Below are 21,942 nucleotides of genomic sequence, written 5' to 3'. Positions count from 1 at the left end.
CCGTCTCGTTGTGGGCGGCATGTGTGGGGGCCAAGCAGAGGCCAATAAAGAAATTCCAAAGCTTTTTGTCTCACCAATTATAGATTTCCATGCATGATCATGAAGTCAAAGAAATTATGAGTTTTGAACAGTCGAGGATGTGAACTAGTGAATAAACTCGAGTAACAAGGTTGACTCTGCCCATATCCCGTAGTAAACAAGATGCACGTGAGCATGGCTCTATTCATGCAAGTAATCTCATGTACATAAGATGTTCACAATGCTTATGTATGCATATCATTGTAATTGCGGATTTCAGATCCTCGAGATATACTGCAGTCAGTGCTGGAGAACATAATAAATTCATTTTAATTTATTTGTTCTCGCCCTCGTCCTTGGGATTTTTGCTACTCCGTTTGGACGCCTCTCCAGAATCGGGGATCTTCATCCCCGAAGACGTCCCTGCTACAGGAATCGAATTTGACAGCCTGTTCACCAGGGCCTCTAACTCCACCATGCGCCTATGATGTCCGTATCTTGCTTTTCATCCTCGAGCATCTTAATTCTATCCTTATCGGATAGATGCCCCTCTTCGAGGTCCTCACTGTCATCCCCCCATTTGAAGCGTTTCACTGTACACTTCCACAAAAAACTTCCGATTGCCTTCAACGGCAGGATCAGGGCCAGAATACCCAATACCTTGGTTGTGAGGTCCAGCCCCACATAGGATTCCTTAATAATGGCTATATTTGTAGAAAAGACAGTTAGTTAAAAAAGAGGAGAAAGGGGCCAAAAGAGAAGGTTCTTACGTTTCAAAGAACGGCAATAATCGTTCAGTGGCCAACATTGTAGCCATCTAACGACCCGGAATCCCGCAAATGTTGTTCATACTGCTCGGCCGTAGGGACGAGGCGATTTGAAACATTGTCTTCCCCAGAGGGGCTCGATCGTCTCTTCTTGTCATTCCTCTCAAATTGCAAAAAGAACTCCAGGTCGGCAGGAAAAAACACAAATCCCGGATCGGATGTTGAATCATACGTTGCGTGGCATAACTTGCATAAGGGCATGTGTTGATATTCACGTACGTGCGTATATGTGGGCGTATATGTGGGCGTATATGTGGGCGAATTTGGATCAATAGAGTGATTGGATCGGTATGTTTTCAATAGTCCTTGAACGACCAAAAATTGGTAGAATTGGAAAAATCTGAAAGGCAGATGAAATTGAAAGGGGTAGCGGGAGGGGAGGCTGTCGTGAAGACAAGTCAGGGTGTCAGCATCAAATTCAAATCATCAAGGGTGTGATAGAAGAGAAAGAAGAAAGAAAATAAGAAAAGACTTCCAAGATATTTATACCTAGGAGTCAATATTTTTGCCGAGGATCATCCAGAAGCAAGGTATACAAGTACTATGTGCATACTTGGGATGAGTACTTATGGAGCACTTGGAGAAGAGTATAAGCTGAGTACTTGAGATGAGTACATACCGAGTACTTGAGATGAGTACATACCGAGTACTTGAGATGAGTACATACCGAGTAAAAAGAAGGAGTGCGGAAATGGGTAGCAGGTATCTACAGCTACATGACTACGGAACATTTGAAAATTAAACCTCAAAAAATTCGTAAGTGTTTCATTTCAAAGTACATGTGCTACCTAGTAGTTTCTTTTGCCCATCAAGGGGGGGAGATCGTTTCCAAAGCGCCACGAGGTGATGAGAACCAATGAGAGAGGTATCAAAAAACGCCGAAAGAACAAGCACAACGCTATCAAAAAGTAGAATAGACATCCACCCATTCGTCAACAACATGAAAAGTCTTTTTCTAAATTCTATCGTCTATGGCGACACAGTCACCGTGATCGGGGGAACTGATATCCCCGGCGTAGAAACCCACTCAGGGCTCTCCTGTCGAATGACCTTGTGGTCCGGTGGATTTTCCTCATCAATAACAGGACAGTCCGAAGATACCTGAGCAGGTGACTCAATCGGTATCTCTGAGTCCTCGACAACCTGGCGACGAGAGAAGACGCGACGGAAAACCCGAGTCAAGGGCCGAAAGAATGCCTTCAAGCCGCGAACGACCCATTTCCAAGCCATCAAGAAGGGCTTGAAAAGAAAAACAGATGCACTGACAACTGCATTGAACACGCGGCCAAAATGACGGTCGGGTATTAGGCGGAGGACTATCGCCCATGGTAGACATCCGAATCCACAGGCCAGACACACTGCCCATAGAGTGCCGTTGAGTCGGGTTACGCCGAATGCCTGGCCTCCGACGAAGACTATCATGATCTGGCCGGCAACGATAAGGGCATTGATGCCCAAGAACCAATAATTGCGGAACATGCCTTCGAAAATGTTAAAGTGGTTGTCGAGGCGTCGGTTGTTGAGTTCGTTGAAGATTTGCATCCATACAAACGTGTTGAAGACGACTGTCGAAAGTTGTTTTGCGCGGAGAGCGGGGTCGCCGGCAACGAGGTATGGGTCGAGGAGTTGATCGCCGGCGAAATAGAGCATGAATGTGATTGCAAGTTTGTAGACGGATTGTCCAAGAATCATCTTCCACATGGTCAAGGTGAAGAGAGATGCGCGTTTTGGGACGGGCTTTCGATCTAGAATGTTTTCTGTTGGGCCGTCGGTTGCTCTGTTGATATGTTAGTGGGAGACTTCGATTTATCGGAGAAAGGTATTGGATTGAGCTTCGGGAATACTCACAAGGCTAGAGCAGCAAATGTGTCCATTATAAGATTAACCCAAAGTAGCTGCACAGCGTTCAAAACACTTTGGTTTGAACTGCTGTACACAGAAGACACGAAAGTCAATATCACAGCGGTGATATTGACCGTGATTTGGAATTGCAGGAACTTGGCCACGGCATCATTGACAGCCCGGCCCCATGCGATGGCCGTCACAATGGACCGGAAGTTGTCATCTAAAAGGATAATCGAGCTAGCCTCCTTAGCTACTTCGGTTCCAGCAATACCCATAGAGAACCCAACATCAGCAGTCCGCAGAGCAGGTCCATCATTGGTTCCATCACCTGTGACAGCGACAGTCTCTCCAAGGATTTTCAGCCGTTCAACGAGAATTCGCTTGTCTTCGGGTGAGGAACGTGCCAGAACTTGGAGGCGGGGAATCACTTCGTTCATTTCTTCATCCGATAGCTGGCGGAACTTGGGACCTTCCATCACGAGACCACCTTCGGTTTTAATCCCACAGGCTGAAGCGATAGCTGTAGCTGTTGCAACATTGTCGCCTGTTACCATCTTGACCTGGACTCCTGCGCCATGGCATTTGCGAATGGCAGCTGGAACTTCTGGGCGAAGCGGGTCTTGGATTCCCACGACTCCAACCCATGTCATATCGTGGAATAAATCGTCGAAATTCGCTGCAGAGGGTTCATCTTCCAATTTTTTAAGACCATGCGGCGGCCAAGATTCGTAGTCCTTGTAGACTATCCCGATGGTTCGAAGAGATCTTGTGGCGTATTGATCAATGATTGAAATGGTGTTTTGTCTATCTTCATCACAGAGCGACTCGGTGTAGAGAGAGTCTTTGCAGGCATCAAGATCTGTGATCTGTTTGGAACAGGCTGCAACCATCAGCTCCGATGCACCTTTGACAAGGAGACGATATCCAGCGCCAGAGTTTTGGTAAATGACACCCATACACTTCCGTGCCGAGTCAAAGGGGATGAGCTGGACAATCTTGGCAGATCCCCGTTCCGAAACAAGATCCATGCCAAGATAATCCTGGGCCATCTGCAGTAGCGCGACCTCAGTCTTACTGCCCAGAAATTCTTTGCGGCCGTTCTTGTCCTCTGCGAATGCCGTGGAGTTTAACGCTACGCTTTTGACAATGAGATCCCGCACCGGGCCCGAGAGCTTCTTAAAGGCCTCTGCAGTGCTCATTGGGCTATTGTTAGTGGCATCGAGTTCGATCTCAGAGGATTGACTGAAGCTTTGGTTTGAGCCCCAAGTACCGGCGACCACTGTCATCTTGTTTTGTGTCAAGGTTCCTGTCTTATCAGAGCAGATGACTGTCGCATTTCCCATTGTCTCGCAAGCTCGGAGGACTCGTACGAGATTGTTCTCTTTGACCATGCGAGTAGTAGCAAAAGCCAACGCTAGCGTGACGGCCAAGGGAAGACCCTCTAGAAGATATCATTAGCACGTACATGATAAGGCAATATTGAAGCGTGATTGCTTACCTGGAATAGCGACAACAATGACAGTCACAGCCACGATGAGGATATCCACAAACTCCTTTCCCTTGACAGCAGGTGTGTCATGGTTATTCGGAAGATCGGCGATGAACCGAAACACCAAGATCAAAAACAAGATAATTGCAGCGCTAGAGCAGTTCATCGGTCAGAAAAAGGAGTATTCTTTATATCTGGCAATGATTGTTCACTTACGCTGATCCCAGGTATCCAATCCAGTCCGCCAAGCGAGCCAGCTTCACTTGCAGCGGCGTAGGGTCATTAGAAGTCTGCAAAGAGAGCATGATACGGCCATACGAAGAAAATGGCCCGACGCTAGTAACCAAATAGGTCCCAACGCCCTCAAGAACCTTGCTACCGGAAATCATAAAAGGGTCAAGCTTCTTGGTCGCCCTACCCTCCATGATCTTCTGCCAGACTTCATGACCATCAGTCTTCTTCATCTGATCGGATTCACCAGTCGCAGACGATTCATCGCATTTCACGCCATGACCCGAGATCAAGATTCCATCCGCGGGAATAGAGTCACCAGGCTCAAGGTGAAGAACGTCACCAACCATGATTTCATAGACAGATACCATCATAGATCTGCCGGAGCGAATGACTTTGACATCCCGATCGTCATTCTATGAAGCGTGGAAAGTTAGCAGATGATACAATCAATGAATAACAAGGACAATTGTAATATACTCACTCGCTCATTGAGTTTCGCAAACTGTCTTTCCTTCTGCCAATCATTGGCAGCAGTGACAACTGTAACAATCAAAATGGCAACGACGATAGCAACGCCCTCTACCCATTCTACACCGGTGCCATCATCGACTGTCTCGTAAATACCCAATGCCAAAGAGACAATAGCAGCGATAGTCAGCAAAATAATAATCTTATCATTATAAGCCATCCAAAACAGTTTGAGAATCCCAGTCGACTTCCGAGCTGGTAGCTTATTTTGGCCGAAAACGCGGATGCGGTCTTCATACGGCGTACCATCGCCACTATTCGTCTCGGGGATGATGCTTGGCGTCTCGCTGCTCTGTTCATCCAGGGCCGCCTTACTCATTGACGGACGCCTGCTGTACGATAAAGGCGGAGTCACTTGCTGAAAATCCACGGATCCCGGCAGCGAACCTTCATCGACAGACAAACCGGCATGAAGATCAGTTCGAAGGCCACGTTCGAGGCCCTGTAAGCCGCCAAGTGCATGGAAAGCAGCGAGAGATTTGGGATTTTGTAATTTGTTCAGCTGGCCCGGTGAGAATGCAAATCGGTTGTCGAGGACATGGAAATCTGATTCTTCGCGAGGACCGGGGAGTAAAGCCTCGGAGAGCAGGACGTCGTCATATGCTATCTTTTTGTCTGGGTCTGTGTTGCCGACGTCGGAATTTGCTCTGGAGCGGACTACTGTTTCTGTGTTTGAGGCGAATGAGTCCGAGCGAGGACGGAGAGTGTCTCCGTCTATGGAGTGGGAGGGCCGATGCTGAAAGGCATGCTGCACGCTTAGATGCTTGGGATCCTGATTCCATGCCATGTCGGGGGATAGAGATGATGATGGACTATGAGCAAAATCTGTTGGACTGGCACATGATGATGAAGCTCCTGCTGATGAGACAGAAAGTGAACGCTGAGGAAGTGGATAAAATGGGATGTTAGTGTGAGTAGTAAATTTAATGAGGTTTGTTTTGTTTGGCGCCGGGGTGGGTTTCGAATGTTCGGAATATAGTAGAACGTACCTCTCTGCCCAAGGTATTGGTTACCACAATTGGGCTCAATAACGAGCTCTGATGGGCCCGGTGTTGATCTGGAGAAGACATGGGTGCTGAGCACTAATGCACCAAGCTCACTCCTTCAATTATGCAGGTGTAATAGCCAAATCTGATGTTTCGTGTTTTGGTTCCTGTTTCGAATCTGGGGCGCAGAAGGCTGTTATGACCCCTCTCCTCAGTGGGAGTGAAGGAGGCTGTGTTCAAATGCCGAGACTGCCTAGTGAAGATAGAGCCGGACATAGATAGGACGTCCGTGTTTTGCTAGTCGTTAAGAAGATGCCAAGCTAGGCTCCACAGGTCTGTTGAGAGGAATGTAGCGGTAAAAACTGTTGGCACGAGCGTAAAAAGCACTTGATTGCCGGGGTGATCTTTTCGAGATGACGTTTTCAATTCACCATAGCCTCACAGGTATCTTGGATTCTAGTTTAGGTTACTGGGCGGCCCAACTACTCATCAGACCCAAAGTCTATGTACAAGCATGACTGATATAACTGAGAGAAAAACACAACATGGGCGAGGCGAATTACTTGGGGCGGCAGTGCCGTCCATTAGATCGGCCTCGGGGGATACCAAGCACAGCACGATATGACATATGCATGGATCAACTTATTCTGCACCAGAGATTGGTGAGAATTTGTCATTAGTAGCTGAGGTCCTATCTCGTCAAAAGTCCAAAAACCTCCCAGCTTATTCTTTTCGACCCGTGGGACTAGGCCTGACGACAGAATCAGATAATGGAACTGGTTCCGCCAAAAGAGCGGTCCAATGGCCGTCTGATCTGACGGGTTTGGCTTGCCGCCGAGTGGAGTGGGTTGCTTGCTGCGCCTCGATGAACTCACCAATGACAACAGGAACGGCAGACCCCGCTTAACTCTATGCGTCAGATAGAGAGGGTCATGCATCACTTTCAAAAACTGATTGCATTCTTTTCCACACCGTGAAGGGGCGAGTGAGATTGTGGAGGTCATTCTCGCGGCTTGGGTTAGGTTGACAGTGTGAGAATGTTCAATGCAGGTACTTCGAAATTCGAGGTCTGAGCTGAGATAGTTTGAAAGTCATTTCAAGTATTATCCATCATTGGATTCTAGTACTGATCTGTCTGGGTGAAAACAGTTTTTTTTCATTGGCTTGTTGATCGCAGGGATGCCAGATCTGACACTTGTGTTTGGCCACTCAGCAGTGAGCACTTGGGGCAAAGCAGTCTTCAGAGAAGCTTGGCGATGGTCGGACCACTAGCCACAGCCATGTGGCGGTGGCCCGTGGCAATTAACCTTGTGGCGGTGCTCAGATAAAGTGATGACCAGGTACATCGTTGCTCATATGCCAAGTGTTGCCTCCAAGCACCCGGGCACATGCACTTCTCAGGGTACATGTGGCTGGAGAGGAGGCTGTAAATGTTACATTCGATGTTGCCTCTTGGCTATGTCTCACATGTCATTCATGTCATCTATTTAGGCAACTGGGCACGACGCTCAAGGCAGTTTTCGCTTAAATACTACACATGTGCTTCACTGCCACACTCTAGGCTTCCATCAGATGATCAAAAGAAATTATTATATGCAATAGGTTCAATTATTAGATTATCCTGGATATATCCAACATTAGTGGCATGACCGCGGAATGGCTCATAACCATATTACCAAAATGTCCCTGGAAGCATCAACAAAAAGAAAAAGAAAAAGATAAGACGGATGGACAAGAAAAGGCGAACAAAATATGGACAAGTGAGGGGATCAGAGAATGGGTATCTATGGGTGAAAAGAATAAGTGATGAGAATAGGGGGGGGGGACTCAATATGAACGATGGAAAATGCTCAGAGAGCAGTGCAAGACGAAGCAAAGCAGGAAAGAAGATACTAAGAAAGAAAGAAGAAAACACGGCGAAAGAAGACGGTATTCAAATGAAAGCGCTCAAAATGGGTCGTGGCCTATCGGCAAGGTAGAATCTTCCAAGTCCCATAAACAACTTGCCTTTATGTTTTGTTGTTTTTGGGTTCATATCGCATATCGCATATCTCGAAGAGGTCGGGTATTCTGGATCACAGATCAAGACTCTCCGTGAAGCGGCTGCTGCGGCTGCCATCAAAACTTGGATGACTCCGTCCTAATGCATCCGGTCGCAGTACAGGAACCGCACTCTGAGGCTGGGGAATGGGATGGGAAGAAGTGACCATGGTGGGAGAGCCAAAGTTCACTGAACTGGAAGCGGGAAGTTGAATTTTGGGCCGCGGCGGGCGTGGAAACTCGTCTATTTCCCGTGTATAGTTCGTATCAAGTGGTGAGCCGAATGGAGATGCTGGAGGTGGGCCATATGCGGTTGGAGAAGATAAAGCTCCAGCTCCACTACTACTAGGTCCTGCACTGGAGGGCGGAGAAAGGCCAATCAAACAATCCGGGATCGTCGGTGAGTGGCCTTCTACTCTGCCGCCAAAGCCATCTCCTCCGTGGGTGAGAACGGGTGGGATTTTGCGGCCTGAAATCTTTTGGAATCCGCGTTCGCTAGAACAAGAATCCACTGTGCTGTCAGTCCTTGTGGTCATGGTTGAATTGCGCCAGCGTTTCATGAAAGCAGGTGCCAGGTATGCCGTTGTGAACATGCTGGAGGGTCTCTCGGCAATTTCCCTGCTTCCGGTAGGTCCGGCATCGCTGGATGGGAGGGCTTGGCCTCCCTTATCCTTGAAGAAACGTTGAAAGTAACCTCGCCGGCGAAGAATGTAAAACAGAAGAGCGAAAATCAAAGCCAGACCTGCCACACTGCCCACAACTCCGCCAACAATTTTAGACGTCGTAGGAGAGATGGAAGAACCCGATCCCGATGACCCCGTGTTCGTTGATGATCCTGATCCATCACTGGACCCAGAGCCAGAACTGATGCCAGTGTGCACGGCCCCTCCAAACCCATCTGTAGTAGAAGATGCTGATTGCGTCGAGCTCGAATAGTAATCATCCCATGTACTGGTTGAATAAGCAGCAGAAGATGAAGTTGATTGGGATGACGATGAAGCAGAAGCCGGGTAGTAGTAAGCCGTTGTACTACTACTATTCACGACTGGGGTATTAGTCGTAGCCGACGTTGTCGGAGTGGCGGGTTGGACTAGTGGAGTAGACGTGTGAGGCTGATTACTAGCAGCTGGAGAAACCTTAGGTGAAGAAACAGGTACACGCTGCTTGCTTGTGGCCGATGTAGTCGACGATGTAGTGGACGTGGACGTGGACGTGGACGTGGACTGAGTAGTAAGTGAGGTTACCGACGCAATTGCAGAGTCCGTTGAAGTCGCCAGTAATGAATCAGTTGCAGAGATCACCACTTCAATGGAAGCTGTAACGGATGCAGTCATTGTAAAATCTACTCCGGTTGATGGCCATACAGTTTGAGAAATACTCTCCACCACTTGCACTGACGTCTCCACCGCAGCCGCAGTTGCGGAGGATTCAGCTTGTCGTTTCACCAGCAAATCTTCCGAAAGACCAGTCGCATCTTCCGAGCAAGCTTTATTGAGCAACTGTGCGCATGGTTCAGTCAAGATGGCATCTTCAGGGGCCAGAGGCGCTTGCGCTTCATCTAAGTCGTACGAAATGGGGTTTAAGTCGTCCACCAAATCCTCTTCGCCATCCTCATGTCGATGCTTTGAATTGATGATCCTGCTGATCCGGGAATGGCGATATCCATGGTGAGACATTGTGCCGATAGTTGTAAAAAGAGGTCCTAAACAAAGGTTTGTTGAAAGTCCTCACAGAGGTTGGGGCTGGATCGACCAGCACGAACGATATGGTGAATGGAAGGGTATTTTCCTTGGCGAGGAATTCGTCGGTATAGATAACAGCAGGCTCTTGCCCGCTAATTCGATCAAATGAATGGATCCAATGTTTCCTAAAAAGAAAGGAGGAAACTTGTGGAAAAGTAAGGAGTGGATGTTGGTCGGGTGAAAGGAGCCGCCAACGGTTTGATTGAATTTCAGTAACGAGTGAATGGCATTCGTGGAATGACCTGATAGTTCAGTCCTGTTAGTATGGTTCAAGCAAGTGTCAATCGAGTTGCCTCAGGTGGTCAACGGTAAACATGATGTCGGTGTTTTCCTTTTCCTTCTTTAGGATTATTGCAACTTCGTCTCCTGTTCCCCACTAGCAACGTACCAGAATCAAGAAAGTGAAGGGAAACACAAATGAACAAGAGACCGCGCGGCCTAGTCCATGTTGAACATTGCCAAATACAAATTTCCCTCCAAAAGCACTAACGGTCGAATGATATCAGCGTTGATCCGGATGAGGCGGATTCAACGTGATAAGCAAAACGCACTGGGCGTGACACGAGGTAGTCCTAAAACCTTCTTTCTGCAGAAACAGTGACTCTGTTGAGTATGTCTTGAGAGTGGGGGGCGGAAGAAGTGAGAAAGAAGAGAAGAGAAAAAAGCGAAATGGGTGGAACGGCCAGACCAGGACCCAGCGCTCCCCTAATCGAAGCTAAGTCCCGACCCGCGTGGATGACGACCTAGCCCGACGGGGCCAAAGTGGGCTTTTTTTTGTTCCCTAACGGTTTCCCCCTAAGCTTTCAAGGGGCTCAGGTTGCTCACAAAGAATCGGACACTTCAAAATTGGGAGAAATGGCAATGGATTCGATAGACATCTTTGTTTATTTGGAAAAGCAAAGTGATTAAGATGCGAGGAGACCAACGGGAGTCTCGAAAAAGGAATAGTGACGCTGCAGGTACACGAGGAAACGAGCGAATCAGAGTGGAGGAAGTGGAGTTCGCCGAGAGTTCTGGCCAGCCACTGTCAGCCAGACTAAACCGCAATAGGACTAGCGGCACACGCAGGTTTAATTATTGTTCAGCAAGGACGAAAAGAGTCCCGTACTATTAATATGATTAATATGATTTAATATGGACTACGGAAGTACTCTGCGCTGACTGAAATGGGCTCTTCTTCCGACCCTTGGTGAAACCACACCAATAACAATCTCTACTCTCTGTACTTCACAGATGGCGCAAATTCACTCTTTCACATTTGGGCTCACTTGAGAAACACACACACATGAGGGGTATTTAGTTAAAAAGGGGACATCCAAAAGGGACACTTTCTCGCAATTTCTAGCCTCCGGTCCCTATTTGACCGCTTAGAATGTCTCCAAATCCTCGTGAGTCTCCTCGTCCGCTTCGGCTGGGATCTCGAATCCATCCTAAGAAAAAGAGAAAAAAAAAACCAGATTTTAGCAGAGCCTCACAACGGGTATAAGCATAACCGGAATAAAACGTAATACATACCTCGGTCGAGTACAGAATACCCTGGATGTGCTTCACCAGTGTATCCTCTTCCTTCTCAAGCTCAGGGTCGGCCTCAATGGCGGTCTGGAGCAGCAACTCAATGTCGCGCAGCTTAGAAAAGTAGAAGTCCCGCTCCTTCTCAAGACCAGCAATGGCTTCCTTCTGGGTGGCAATCTCCTGGTTCAGGGCCGCAGTTTGGGGGGCAGTTGAAGTGGCAACCCGGGGACGAGCAGCAGATGAGACCGGGGTAGCTCCGCGGCGCGAACCCGCTGAGGGGGCGCGTGAAGAAGCTGGGGCACCACCAACGGGAGCACCAGAGGCCTTCCGGCGGCCAACAGCATCGTAATCACCACCAGGGTAGTGCTGGTCCCAGTATTTCTTCACCCACTGGAGGAACTCCAGGTTATCTTGCATGCGGCATTTGCTGAGAGATTGGACGGGGATGGGCTTGTCAACGCTGTGGCGGGCGAAAACATCTGGGAGGAAATTAGACGCGTCGGGGGAAAAAAATTGGTATTGACTGGGGTGAGGTTAGGTCCGTCGGCACATACTCTGGAGCACCTTGAAGTTCTGCAGGTAAGCGTATTCGGAATTGACGTTGAACTTGACACGCGACATGGGCACATCCACTAAAAGGCAAAAAAAATTCCCCGCATCAGTAAAGACTGTTCAACTTTTTTGGGGGACCTCGCTTTCCCCTTTCACGTCTGACCGCTAGTCAGCGAGCCTTGCAATCAAGGCTGAACTTACTGAAGATCGAATCAAAAATCTGGCATAGCGCAGCACTGTATTGAATATGCACAATCCAACGTCAGTCACACCGTTCTTGTCTTATCCCGCCCCCGAGGGACAGGGTCTGTCGATCCATCATACCCGGTTCCGCATTGTTCGATCTTGGTGATGTTCAACTGGAGGAGGTTGTTCAACCAAGCCAGGAGCTCTTGTCTGGACAAAAAAGATGGTTAGCACCTAATTGACGCGCTTTATAACTCATTGACGATAGGGGTGAAAGCCGAACCTGGATTCACCCATGGTGGGGTAATAATAGCCGCGGCTGAGATTGTGAGGGAAAAAGAAAAGGGAGGAATGTGAGAATGGGCGGGAAGTGAAAAACGCTAATTGGACTTGATATTTCGGAATCAGAGCGCCTTGGCAGGGTTTGCCTGTCTGTGTTGATGCAAAACAGCGATGTGATTGTTTTGATGCCAAAATCCACGGATCACAGTGGTACTAGGCATCACGGGAACCAATCACGAGGCTCTTACGTCATCTTAGCGCCTGAGGCCTGCAACACGGGTTTTCATGAACTTTTGGAACTTTTGGAACTATATTGGACTATTGCAAGTGTATCCACAGTAGTAATTTAAGAAATAATGATCAGACAAGTCAAAGTCTCTCAAGTCCAATTGTATGTACTCCATTGTGGTAACTAAAAGAATCAAAGCTCAAAAGTGAACGTACAAGAGATCTATGCCAAATATGCCCTCTCCCCCCAATTTTCGTTTGTCCGAAAGTTCCCAATATTTCAATGCCAACTCCGCCATGATCCATCCGTGGATGCCAACCAATCTGTCCCAGAACAAACATAAAAAAAAAAGCAAAAAGAAACACGCTAAAGGTCGAATGCGTAAGATCAAAACTATTATAGAAACAGATACTCGGAATCACTCTTCCAGCAATTCAATCCCATCGAGACCATAACCAAAGTCCATGATCACAGCTCGCGAGTCCTGGCTGGTGGCTACGATGCGTCGGTAATCTGACTGGACGTTCAACATCCAGCTGGTGGTCCATCCAGGCAGATCAATAGATAGCTTTCCAGAGTCTGCATCGAAAACCTTGACACTCATATCATAGCTGCCACTCACGATGCGCTTGTTCATGCTGTCCAAGTGCAGCGAGCGGATCAACCCAGTGTGGCCGTGGAGTTCATTGACCAATTCGCCCGTATTGGCATCGAATTGGTAGATGGTCTTGTCATTGCCACCCGTCAAGATGGTCCGACCATCGTCGCTGAACTCAACACAAGCTAGGCCACGGTCCTTGCTGGGAAACTCCTTGACGCAGTGGCCGGATGTGACGTTCCACAGCTTAGCCACACCATCACCGCTGGCTGACACCACGAGATCACCCCGCAGCTGTACAGCATTCACCGGCCCGCGGTGACCCACAAGGTTCTTCAGGAGTTCGCCAGTCTTGCGGCTCCACACGCAGATGGTGCTATCCTTGGAGCATGAAACGATGTAACGATCATCAAAACAGACATCCAAGACTCCAGCACGGTGACCAGAAAGACGACGGATCGGCTTGTAGTCATTTTTGATATCCCACATGATACAGGTAAAGTCCGAAGACCCAGTGACCATGATCTCCTCATCAAATCGAAGACAGAGAATCGAGGCACTATGGTAATCTAGCGACTGTGTCACTGGTGAAGCAATGTTCTCCAGAGGTGTGGACGGAGGACAGATGGTCAGGAAGGGAGACTTTCCGGTCGCTTGTTGGGCCGGGTTGTTCACTTGGCCAATCCCGGGCACGTCGTCCAGAGGGGGACCAATGACCTTGAGACAAGACCAAGGATAGTGAGCATCCCACACACGAATTGTGCGATCCCGAGATCCGGTAATAATTTTATCTCTGTGAGGAATATTAGCGCAAACCCAGATAACCAAATGAGCGCGCATTTTCGACTTACTCATCAAACTGCGCACAGTAAACGCTGTCCTGATGTCCATGCAAATAAATTGCGGCCGCTTTCCCCTCTTTCCAACGGTGCTCGAGAGCTCGTCGAACAAGAAACATTCTCTTCCAGTCTTGGTGGGGCATCTGCTTCCCCAACCCGAGAGACTGCTTTTTCTTGGTTGCGGTGGAACTGGCAGGACGGCGGGGGTAGGCACCACGAAACACGGGCTTCCAGACATAAGGGGACGATGCTTGCTGGTTCCAGAGACGTGAAACCAGCTCAGAATTTAACAAAGAGGCAGGGTCTAAATGGCAAAGAATGTGTGTCATGAGCTCAGCAGGCAAGTAAGAAGCCGGATCTAAAGAATGAGTTAGGCCTGCAAATAACGAGATGAAAGTCAAGCGCAGATAAAAGACTGGCTTACCAAGGCGCATTATGTCCAGCTCATCGTCCGAGTCAGTATGATCTCGCAAATCAATTTCGATCCCACTCTCGGAGTCCTGCGTCACGATCATATCAAGCATCTTCCTACGCTCTGCTTGGGCCAACTCGAGTCTGGCCATCTCCATCTGCTCGTTTTGCGCCGCAGCCGCGGCACGGGCCGCCGCACCGGAGAACCGATCGTTGGGTAGGATGGGCGGCTCCAATCCATGGCCCGGGATAGGAGCTGGAATTGCTGCGGTGGGCGCATAAAAGCTGTGGAGCGCAGAGACGCTGTTCAGAGAAGGACGACGGTTGACTTGACTATAGCCATGCGTCCATGGCTGCGGTCGCACCTCCCAGTTACCAGACGCAGCATTGCGCTTGTGGGAATGACTTGCGATTTGGTAATGGCGGTATTCGTTATCCTCCTCCTTCTCCTCCTCTCCTTGAACCTGGAGATTGTGCTTTGACGACTTGTTGCGAATGGTGACCGAAAGGCGGCGTCCCAGGGCTACTAAGCCATCCACTGGGTGGCGCAGACTCGAGAAGCTCTTAGCCGCACGGCGTCGGGGCGCAGCGTGCGGGAAAGGCTCCATCTCTTCGACCACCGATGCATTATGATCCTGACAGGCTCCAACTTGCCACTGGTCGAATGTGTAGTCTTTGGGAAAGGGGACCTGCACTGCAGTTCGGGCTCGTGGACGAAGTGACGAGGGGTGGCGTTTCGTGGAGGTAGTGGACTCTCGTGGCGACATGACGTCGGTCGTCGGGTAGCCAAAAGGTGAAACGATAACAAAAATACTGACACTGATCCTTTTGGCTGATCAGTAGTAGATTTTAAACAAAAACGATTGAATCTCTCTTTTTTTTTTTTCTCCAATCCCCGTCTATGTGTTGAAATTTGGTGTTGATATAGAAATTCAGATGTAACGGGTTTCCGATGGCGAATCAAGGTATGGAAAGATTGTAACGACACAACGTGCCCTGCAAGAGAATAGAAAGAAGGGAATGAATGCAATGGATTAGAATACAAGGAAAGAAAAATAAAGAAAAAATGGACCAAACGAGGGCTGCGCAAGGAGAATAAAAGGAGAAGCGGAAGAATTCCAGAAGGAAATATTGAATGGGTCTGAGAGTTGGGCGGTGAATCGGCCCCGAATGATTGGCTGTATGTGGGAAGTCACTTGGAAGTCACTGGGAAGTACCAGTGTCGCTGGAACTCTATGGTAAACTGTACCAGGATTCAAGTCACCGCTACTTCTCGCTCTACCCGCAGCAAAATGAAATAAAAAAAAAAATCTTGTCTCTGGGGGGCAAATTCTGGGGCTGACGAGATATGTAGAGTAGCTGCTACCCAGAGATCTACCACAAATTGCCTTCTGCCCCAAGTACCAAGTACTTTGGCAACCACCAATAATTGGGCTCTGGGCCCGGAGTGGCGGTTTAGGCCCTCCTGATCTCAAGGTTTTTTTTTGGCTCTCCTATATCTAGATCACAATCGGGCAAAGTAGGGATTTGGGGTTCAAAGTTGGATTGGAAATACTAACATTTGAATTGATCCTTGACATGCGGCTATATCGGCGATCGTGTTCGGCCCCAGCGGATCCACTATGGGGAAATGGTTATTGGGGATGTTTTTGCAGATAACGATTACAGGCAACATTCGAATGGACCCCAAATCCATGTTCAAATGTTCCAGTCTTTGTTCAAAAATAGCCCTATATCGGGGCTAGAATATGGAGGTTATATCTAGCATATATTCATTCATCTATGATTTCTAGTGCTATTATCCAACCATATTACCCCTCTCCTTAAGATAAATATAAATATATATATAAAAAAAAATTAAACAATCAAGCTCTCAAGTCATTTGCAATTTTCTCTCTAATCATTATTTCTATCAATACGTCATTCAAAGATCCCACCTGGGCAAAGTCCGAAGCCACCTGGGCATCAGCAAGTTTTTTTTCTCTCCTGGTTTTTCCTCTCACCCAAAGATCTTCTCATAACCAGTCAAAGTAAACCGATAGTGAACATCTCCTTTCTGCATCCGTTGCATAGCTTCCTTCAACCCCTCCTCTCCAATAGGAATCTCCTCAACCCAACCCTTAAGCCCCTTATCCGCAGCGAGCTGCAGCATGTCCAACATCTCCCGACGACTTCCGAGATGACTAGCACCGATAAGCACGCCATTAGCAATCAAGTTCTGCGCCTTGATAACCTGGCCCTCCTCCTCAGGCAACCCAACACTAATCCACCGTCCATGAACATCCATCATGGACAAGTACCGGGCCAAATCAAAGCCCTCGGAAGAATTGGCACAGTTGACAATCAAATCAAAAGAGAACTGATGCGGCAACTCCCACCCTTCTTCGGCAGTAGCAATGTACCCATCAGCACCCAGCTTCCGCGCATCAGCCTCCTTCGCCCGTGATCGTGAAATCGCCCACACCTCCGCACCCAAGGCCTTCGCGAACATGATACCGAAGTGTCCAATGCCGCCCAGCCCAACGATACCCACCTTCTTGCCCGGTCCAGCGCCGTTACGCACCAGGGGTGAGTAAGCTGTTAATCCGGCACACAGCATCGGCGCGACGGAGTTGGTCTCCAGGGCGTCGGGGATGGGAAACACCCAGTGCTCGTGTGTGCGCACGTGCGATGAGTAGCCGCCCTGGCTGACGATGCCGGTCTCGGGCCACTCGGATCCGTATGTGTCCATCATTTGTACGGGGCAGTAGGTTTCGTTGTCGTTCAGGCACTGCTTGCATTCGCCGCAGGAGTAGGACTGAGCGCCGACGCCGACGCGTTGGCCTTCCTTGACTAGGGTAACTTTGGATCCGACACGAATGGCACGACCGATGATCTCTAGGAAAAATATTAGCGGCTGGATTCCTGGCTTGTGTTGCTTGGGTTTTGGAAGAAATGCTTACCGTGTCCGACGCAAAGAGGGAATTTCTGGTCTCCCCATCCACCTGCAGAATAGTGTGAGTTTCTGGTTTCTGGTTCTAATCCTTGGTTAGGTTATAGGGTGGCTTCTTACCGCTGATGGTGTGGACATCACTGCCGCATACACCGCATGCCTCGATCTTGATGTCAACATCTAGATGACACGTTAGAGATGACAATGGCCAATTGCAAAGTCCATTGACGCACCATGATCACCAAAGGGCTTCAACTTGAACTGTATATTGCAAAACACCATTATTAGCTTTGAGTTGAAAAGAATACCACGAGATTGTCAACGCACGTATCGCTTCTTGAACTGGGTAAAGGAATCAGGTCCATCGACCTGGAAGCCTTCAGCTTCCTCGGGGTAAGGCATGATTGTAGATTTGGAGAGATGGATAGTTCAATTAGATATGATAGTGGTATGGCTCAGAGGATGTGCCAACAAAGATGGATAGAAGTCTTGAGAATTGAGAATAAGAAAGGAAAAGAAAAACAGAAATAGTGGGAGTGGAGGGGTATATCAAGTCTTGGACGAAAAAGAAATTAATAAAAAAAAAAAGACAAGAGTAATTCCAGCCGACTCTTTCAGAGCACTGTCCCCGTCCCCGTCCCCGTCACCACGCCCCATATGCCCATCTGGATCATCTCCACCAAGAATGAATCCAGGAATCAGCGTCATTTCTCGACCGAGAGAGAAACTCAAAACACGTTAATTGATCTACATCCCTTCCAATCCCATCGTATACTCCACGAATAACATCCAATGGCTCAATTCTCCCTCCTCAAACTAGAGTAAATCGGCTTTCTCGGAAACGGAGCACGAGGCCATGCTATAGTGTTAGCGGCTGGACAATGAATCCCGAAGTGGAATCCGAGTGCATTTTGAACTAAACCGTGTCCGGAATCTACTATACCGAGCATCGCGGCTTCAATTGGGTCAAGTGGATATGGAAAAACCAGTCAGGTGGACATGGCGTGGGGTGGTTTTGGGTTCCGGCTTATTAGGCGTGGGGCAGCAGAAATCAGTCCAAGACTCCAAAAAAACATAACGATAAGAAGTGACGTCTCGTATCAACTCCGACTTGGGGTTTCTCCACCTATAAGGATCCCCGGAGAAATTGGACCCGCTATGGATTCTATTGGAAAATATGGGGCTTATCGTAATCGATAAGAGTCTTGAGAAGCTACAAGAATTCCAATGAGGGGTTATTATGGTAGTGGTTACTATACTAAGAATGTTTATGTGCCAAGAACTAAGCGGCCTTTTTTACATACGAGCCGTGTTCAGTAGTAAGCTTATGAGGAAATATTTCTTCCATTGCGCTTTCAAAGTCATCATTTATGATCATATACAACTAAAAAGTATTTCCCTATAGGCTATGTCCATTTACATCGTGAAAAGTCAAATAATTTATACCACATCCTTCAACGACAGCTCCACATCCAATGCGGGCTTGATCTTATCAGCAACCTCCTTAGCCTGGGCATCACTGAGGCGGCCGAGAGGTCGGCGAGGGTATCCACCATATCCGTAGTAAGTCTGGATAGCAGACTTGGTGCCAGGGATAGCAGCCTTGGTAAGAACCCAATCAGCAGCACTGAGCTGTTGCTGCGCCTCAATAGCCTCAGCAAGGCGGCCCTCAGACCAGAGGTTGAAGATGCGCACACACAAGCGGGGGATGACATTAGCACCGCCAGCCAGAATAGCCGAGCCACCAGACACAAGAGTCTGGAGACTGAAATCGGCGATACCACCAAAGGCAACGTAGGGGTGCTTGGCGTTAGGCTTGGAGACAGTCGCGGTGCGCTGGGCAGGGGCCAACGGGGAAGGAGGAACAATAGCACCCAGGGCAGCGGCCACGCGGGTCAGCTTGCCGGTGTTGGCGCAGGTGAACTTGGTGCCGACGATGTTGGGGTGCTCGGAGATGCGGATGATGAGGTCGGAGTCCATGTCGATACCGGCAACGGCACCGGGGTAGTTGTAGAGGATGAGAGGGACGGGGGAGCCATCGGCGACGGCTGTGAAGTACTCGTACAGAGTCTCGTCGTTGCCGACGGCGCCGCGGTAGTAGCTTGGGGGCACGATCAGGGCGTACTCGCCGCCGGCAGCGGCGACCTGTTCGCACAGCTTGATGGTGCCGCGGATGCTGTTCTCGCTGGCACCGGAGATGACGGGGACGTTTTGGAATCCGGCCTCGTCGAGGGCGGAACGGGTCTCGCGGGTGACGGTCATCTTCTCCTCGTTTGTGAGGTGCACGGCTTCACCGTTGGATCCCATGGTGACAAGACCGACCAGACCGGCCTTGGCCAGACGAACGGCGTGGCGGCGGATGGCGGCGACATCAAGTTCTTCGGTGACGGGATCGAAGAAAGTCATGGTTGGCGCGTAAACACCGGGGCGGAGGGGAGTGAGTGACGGCATGATGCTGACTTGGTTAGCTGGAGCTATTGAGTGAATATTTAGATGGAGTGGGACTTACAATGACTTTTTTGTGATTGAAGAATATACAATGTTGACTTGAAAAACAAAAGACAGCTGGCTGTTCTTCTTTTTAATCGTTCCATTTCCCCCACGCTCGGCGAATGCTCCGATGCATTATGTATGGCGGAGGATTTTATTCCACCAATCAAAGTCATGGAAGTAAAATGTGGGGGACATTGTCATATCGTGGCGGGGGAGAGGGGGAGGGGTCTTCTATTGCTCAATGTTACGCGACAGTGACATTGGAAGAAAACAAATCAATGGACATTGTCAATTAATTCATAATTTTCATATCGTGTACATCATCAACTCATTGCGATTCTCAGGATTGTAGAGAATATAGAGCTTCTTGAAGGTTGAGCAGCTTGAGCTCGTCGGCTCACGATAAGATACTCGGCTATTGACGTTTTTTCCAATTCAAACGCCGGAAGAATTATGTCCAGCGACGCAATCCCCCCCGTCACGAATTTCTATTCTTATTTCTAATTCTTCCTATTTACTTCTTAACTTCTCCTAATATCCTCCAATCCTCTTCTACCCCCTCAACAAACAATCATGGCTCCTCCTAGTGTATTGATGGTGAGTTCAACTAACAATTGCCCCGCATACCGCATACAGCAGCAGCTAATCAAAATATCCAGGTCGGCACCGGCGAGTACACCACCGGCTTCGTCGGTGGTGGCGCCTCTGGCTCTGACAAGAAGGTCGGCGTAGTCGGCCTGAGTCTCTTCGATCTGCGCCGCCGAGGCAAGGTGGCCGATCTAAGCATGGTCGGCGTGTCCGGCAAGAAGTTCCCCGGAATCCGTAAGTAAACGAAACACTTCCCCCAAAAAACCAGGCCAGACAACAAGGCCAAGAAAACCAAGTGCTGTCACATCCAGAAGCTAGACTACGAAAGCTAACAGAGAAACACAGGCGATCACTTGCACCGCAACATCTCCCAAGTCTACAATGGCCTCGACACATCCTTCGCCTCGTTCCCTTCAGACGACCAAACAGACCCAGACGCCTACAAGACAGCCATCGACGCTCTCCCCCGCGGCTCCGCAATCACCATCTTCACCCCCGACCCAACCCACTTCCCAATCGCCCTCTACGCCATCGAGCGCGGCATCCACGTCATGATCACCAAGCCCGCAACCCAGCGTCTGGAAGACCACCTGGCCCTCGTCGAAGCCGCGCGCAAACACGGCGTCTTCGTCTTCATCGAGCACCACAAGCGCTTCGATCCCGCGTACTCTGATGCCCGCGCTAAGGCTCGCACCCTGGGCGACTTCAACTACTTCTACAGCTACATGAGCCAGCCCAAGAGCCAACTTGAGACCTTCAAGGCGTGGGCTGGCCGTGAGTCTGATATCTCCTACTACCTTAACTCGCACCACATCGATATCTGCGAGAGTATGGTGCCGGATTACAAGCCTGTGCGGGTCACGGCTACGGCTTCGCAGGGTACGGCCGAGGCTTTGGGCTGTGTGCCTGAGACCGAGGATACTATTACTCTGCTTGTGGAGTGGCGGCGTCGTGATAACCCGGCGAAGATCGCTACGGGTGTTTACACGGCTAGTTGGACTGCGCCCCAGAACGCGGGTGTGCACTCGAACCAGTACTTCCACTGTATGTTTCCCCCTTTCCTTTTGTGGCTCCTCTGGGTGCGCGTGCTGTCTTTTTTTTGTTTGCGGTATACTAACGTTTATCGATAGACATGGCTGCCAATGGCGAGATCCGCGTGAACCAGGCTAAGCGTAGCTACGATGTGACCACCGACGAACAGGGATTGATTTGGGTGAACCCGTAAGTCGAATTTTCCACAGAAAACATTTTCCAGCAAGTTTGTTAACCTTATTCTCTAGCTTCTACATGCGCTACGCTCCCGACGAGGAAGGAAACTTCGGTGGCCAGACTGGTTACGGCTATGTCAGCTTCGAGAAGTTCATTGATGCCGTCACTGCTCTCAACGAGGGCCGTGTGACACTCGACCAGCTCGATGCGCGCCCCTTGCCTACCTTGAGAAACACAATTGCCACCACGGCCATCCTCGATGCCGGCCGCAAGGCACTGGATGAGCGCCGACCGGTGGAGATTGTATCAGAGGGTGATAAGTGGGAGCTCAAGTAAAATTGAACGTAAATAGTAACAAGTATATATCACGTGAATGAACCAACCTTATTCCAATTATAGCAG

General features: G+C 49.2%; 8 protein-coding genes across 8 annotated transcripts; 1 reads left to right on the top strand and 7 right to left on the bottom strand.

The window, feature by feature from the left end:
• Positions 1 to 483: 483 nt before the first annotated feature.
• On the bottom strand, positions 484 to 904 carry N7466_010445 (uncharacterized protein; the record flags this gene model as incomplete). Its single annotated transcript, XM_057169834.1, has 2 exons — positions 484 to 722; positions 871 to 904. 2 exons carry the CDS (start codon positions 902 to 904, stop codon positions 484 to 486), a joined length of 273 nt encoding a protein of 90 aa, XP_057016443.1.
• A 910-nt stretch (positions 905 to 1,814) lies between these two features.
• On the bottom strand, positions 1,815 to 5,728 carry pmcB (putative calcium-translocating P-type ATPase(PMCA-type); the record flags this gene model as incomplete). Its single annotated transcript, XM_057169833.1, has 5 exons — positions 1,815 to 2,622; positions 2,694 to 4,131; positions 4,189 to 4,331; positions 4,396 to 4,826; positions 4,895 to 5,728. The coding sequence occupies 5 exons, from the start codon at positions 5,726 to 5,728 to the stop codon at positions 1,815 to 1,817; spliced, it is 3,654 nt and encodes a 1,217-aa protein (XP_057016442.1).
• A 2,274-nt stretch (positions 5,729 to 8,002) lies between these two features.
• On the bottom strand, positions 8,003 to 9,643 carry N7466_010443 (uncharacterized protein; the record flags this gene model as incomplete). The annotated part of the gene is made up of 1 exon (XM_057169832.1): positions 8,003 to 9,643. One exon carries the CDS (start codon positions 9,641 to 9,643, stop codon positions 8,003 to 8,005), a length of 1,641 nt encoding a protein of 546 aa, XP_057016441.1.
• A 1,433-nt stretch (positions 9,644 to 11,076) lies between these two features.
• On the bottom strand, positions 11,077 to 12,256 carry eb1 (microtubule-binding protein BIM1; the record flags this gene model as incomplete). The annotated part of the gene is made up of 6 exons (XM_057169831.1): positions 11,077 to 11,139; positions 11,225 to 11,700; positions 11,776 to 11,853; positions 11,975 to 12,009; positions 12,098 to 12,169; positions 12,243 to 12,256. The coding sequence occupies 6 exons, from the start codon at positions 12,254 to 12,256 to the stop codon at positions 11,077 to 11,079; spliced, it is 738 nt and encodes a 245-aa protein (XP_057016440.1).
• Positions 12,257 to 12,888: 632 nt separating this feature from the next.
• Positions 12,889 to 15,085, bottom strand: N7466_010441 (F-box/WD repeat-containing protein; the record flags this gene model as incomplete). The annotated part of the gene is made up of 3 exons (XM_057169830.1): positions 12,889 to 13,861; positions 13,920 to 14,265; positions 14,332 to 15,085. The coding sequence occupies 3 exons, from the start codon at positions 15,083 to 15,085 to the stop codon at positions 12,889 to 12,891; spliced, it is 2,073 nt and encodes a 690-aa protein (XP_057016439.1).
• Positions 15,086 to 16,317: 1,232 nt separating this feature from the next.
• On the bottom strand, positions 16,318 to 17,652 carry N7466_010440 (NAD(P)-dependent alcohol dehydrogenase; the record flags this gene model as incomplete). The annotated part of the gene is made up of 5 exons (XM_057169829.1): positions 16,318 to 17,195; positions 17,261 to 17,302; positions 17,371 to 17,430; positions 17,484 to 17,511; positions 17,578 to 17,652. The coding sequence occupies 5 exons, from the start codon at positions 17,650 to 17,652 to the stop codon at positions 16,318 to 16,320; spliced, it is 1,083 nt and encodes a 360-aa protein (XP_057016438.1).
• Positions 17,653 to 18,690: 1,038 nt separating this feature from the next.
• N7466_010439 (dihydrodipicolinate synthase family protein) lies at positions 18,691 to 19,701 on the bottom strand (the record flags this gene model as incomplete). Its single annotated transcript, XM_057169828.1, has 1 exon — positions 18,691 to 19,701. One exon carries the CDS (start codon positions 19,699 to 19,701, stop codon positions 18,691 to 18,693), a length of 1,011 nt encoding a protein of 336 aa, XP_057016437.1.
• A 615-nt stretch (positions 19,702 to 20,316) lies between these two features.
• N7466_010438 (Gfo/Idh/MocA family protein) lies at positions 20,317 to 21,876 on the top strand (the record flags this gene model as incomplete). The annotated part of the gene is made up of 5 exons (XM_057169827.1): positions 20,317 to 20,340; positions 20,403 to 20,565; positions 20,677 to 21,375; positions 21,462 to 21,552; positions 21,612 to 21,876. The coding sequence occupies 5 exons, from the start codon at positions 20,317 to 20,319 to the stop codon at positions 21,874 to 21,876; spliced, it is 1,242 nt and encodes a 413-aa protein (XP_057016436.1).
• Between the last annotated feature and the right edge of the window lie 66 nt (positions 21,877 to 21,942).

The sequence above is a fragment of the Penicillium verhagenii genome (assembly GCF_028828195.1).
Source record: "Penicillium verhagenii strain IBT 33310 chromosome Unknown utg000011l_segment0_segment0, whole genome shotgun sequence".
NCBI classification, from domain to species: domain Eukaryota; kingdom Fungi; phylum Ascomycota; class Eurotiomycetes; order Eurotiales; family Aspergillaceae; genus Penicillium; species Penicillium verhagenii.
The sequence above is the reverse complement of the archived record's forward strand: the minus strand, read 5'-3'. Positions and strand labels throughout refer to the sequence as shown.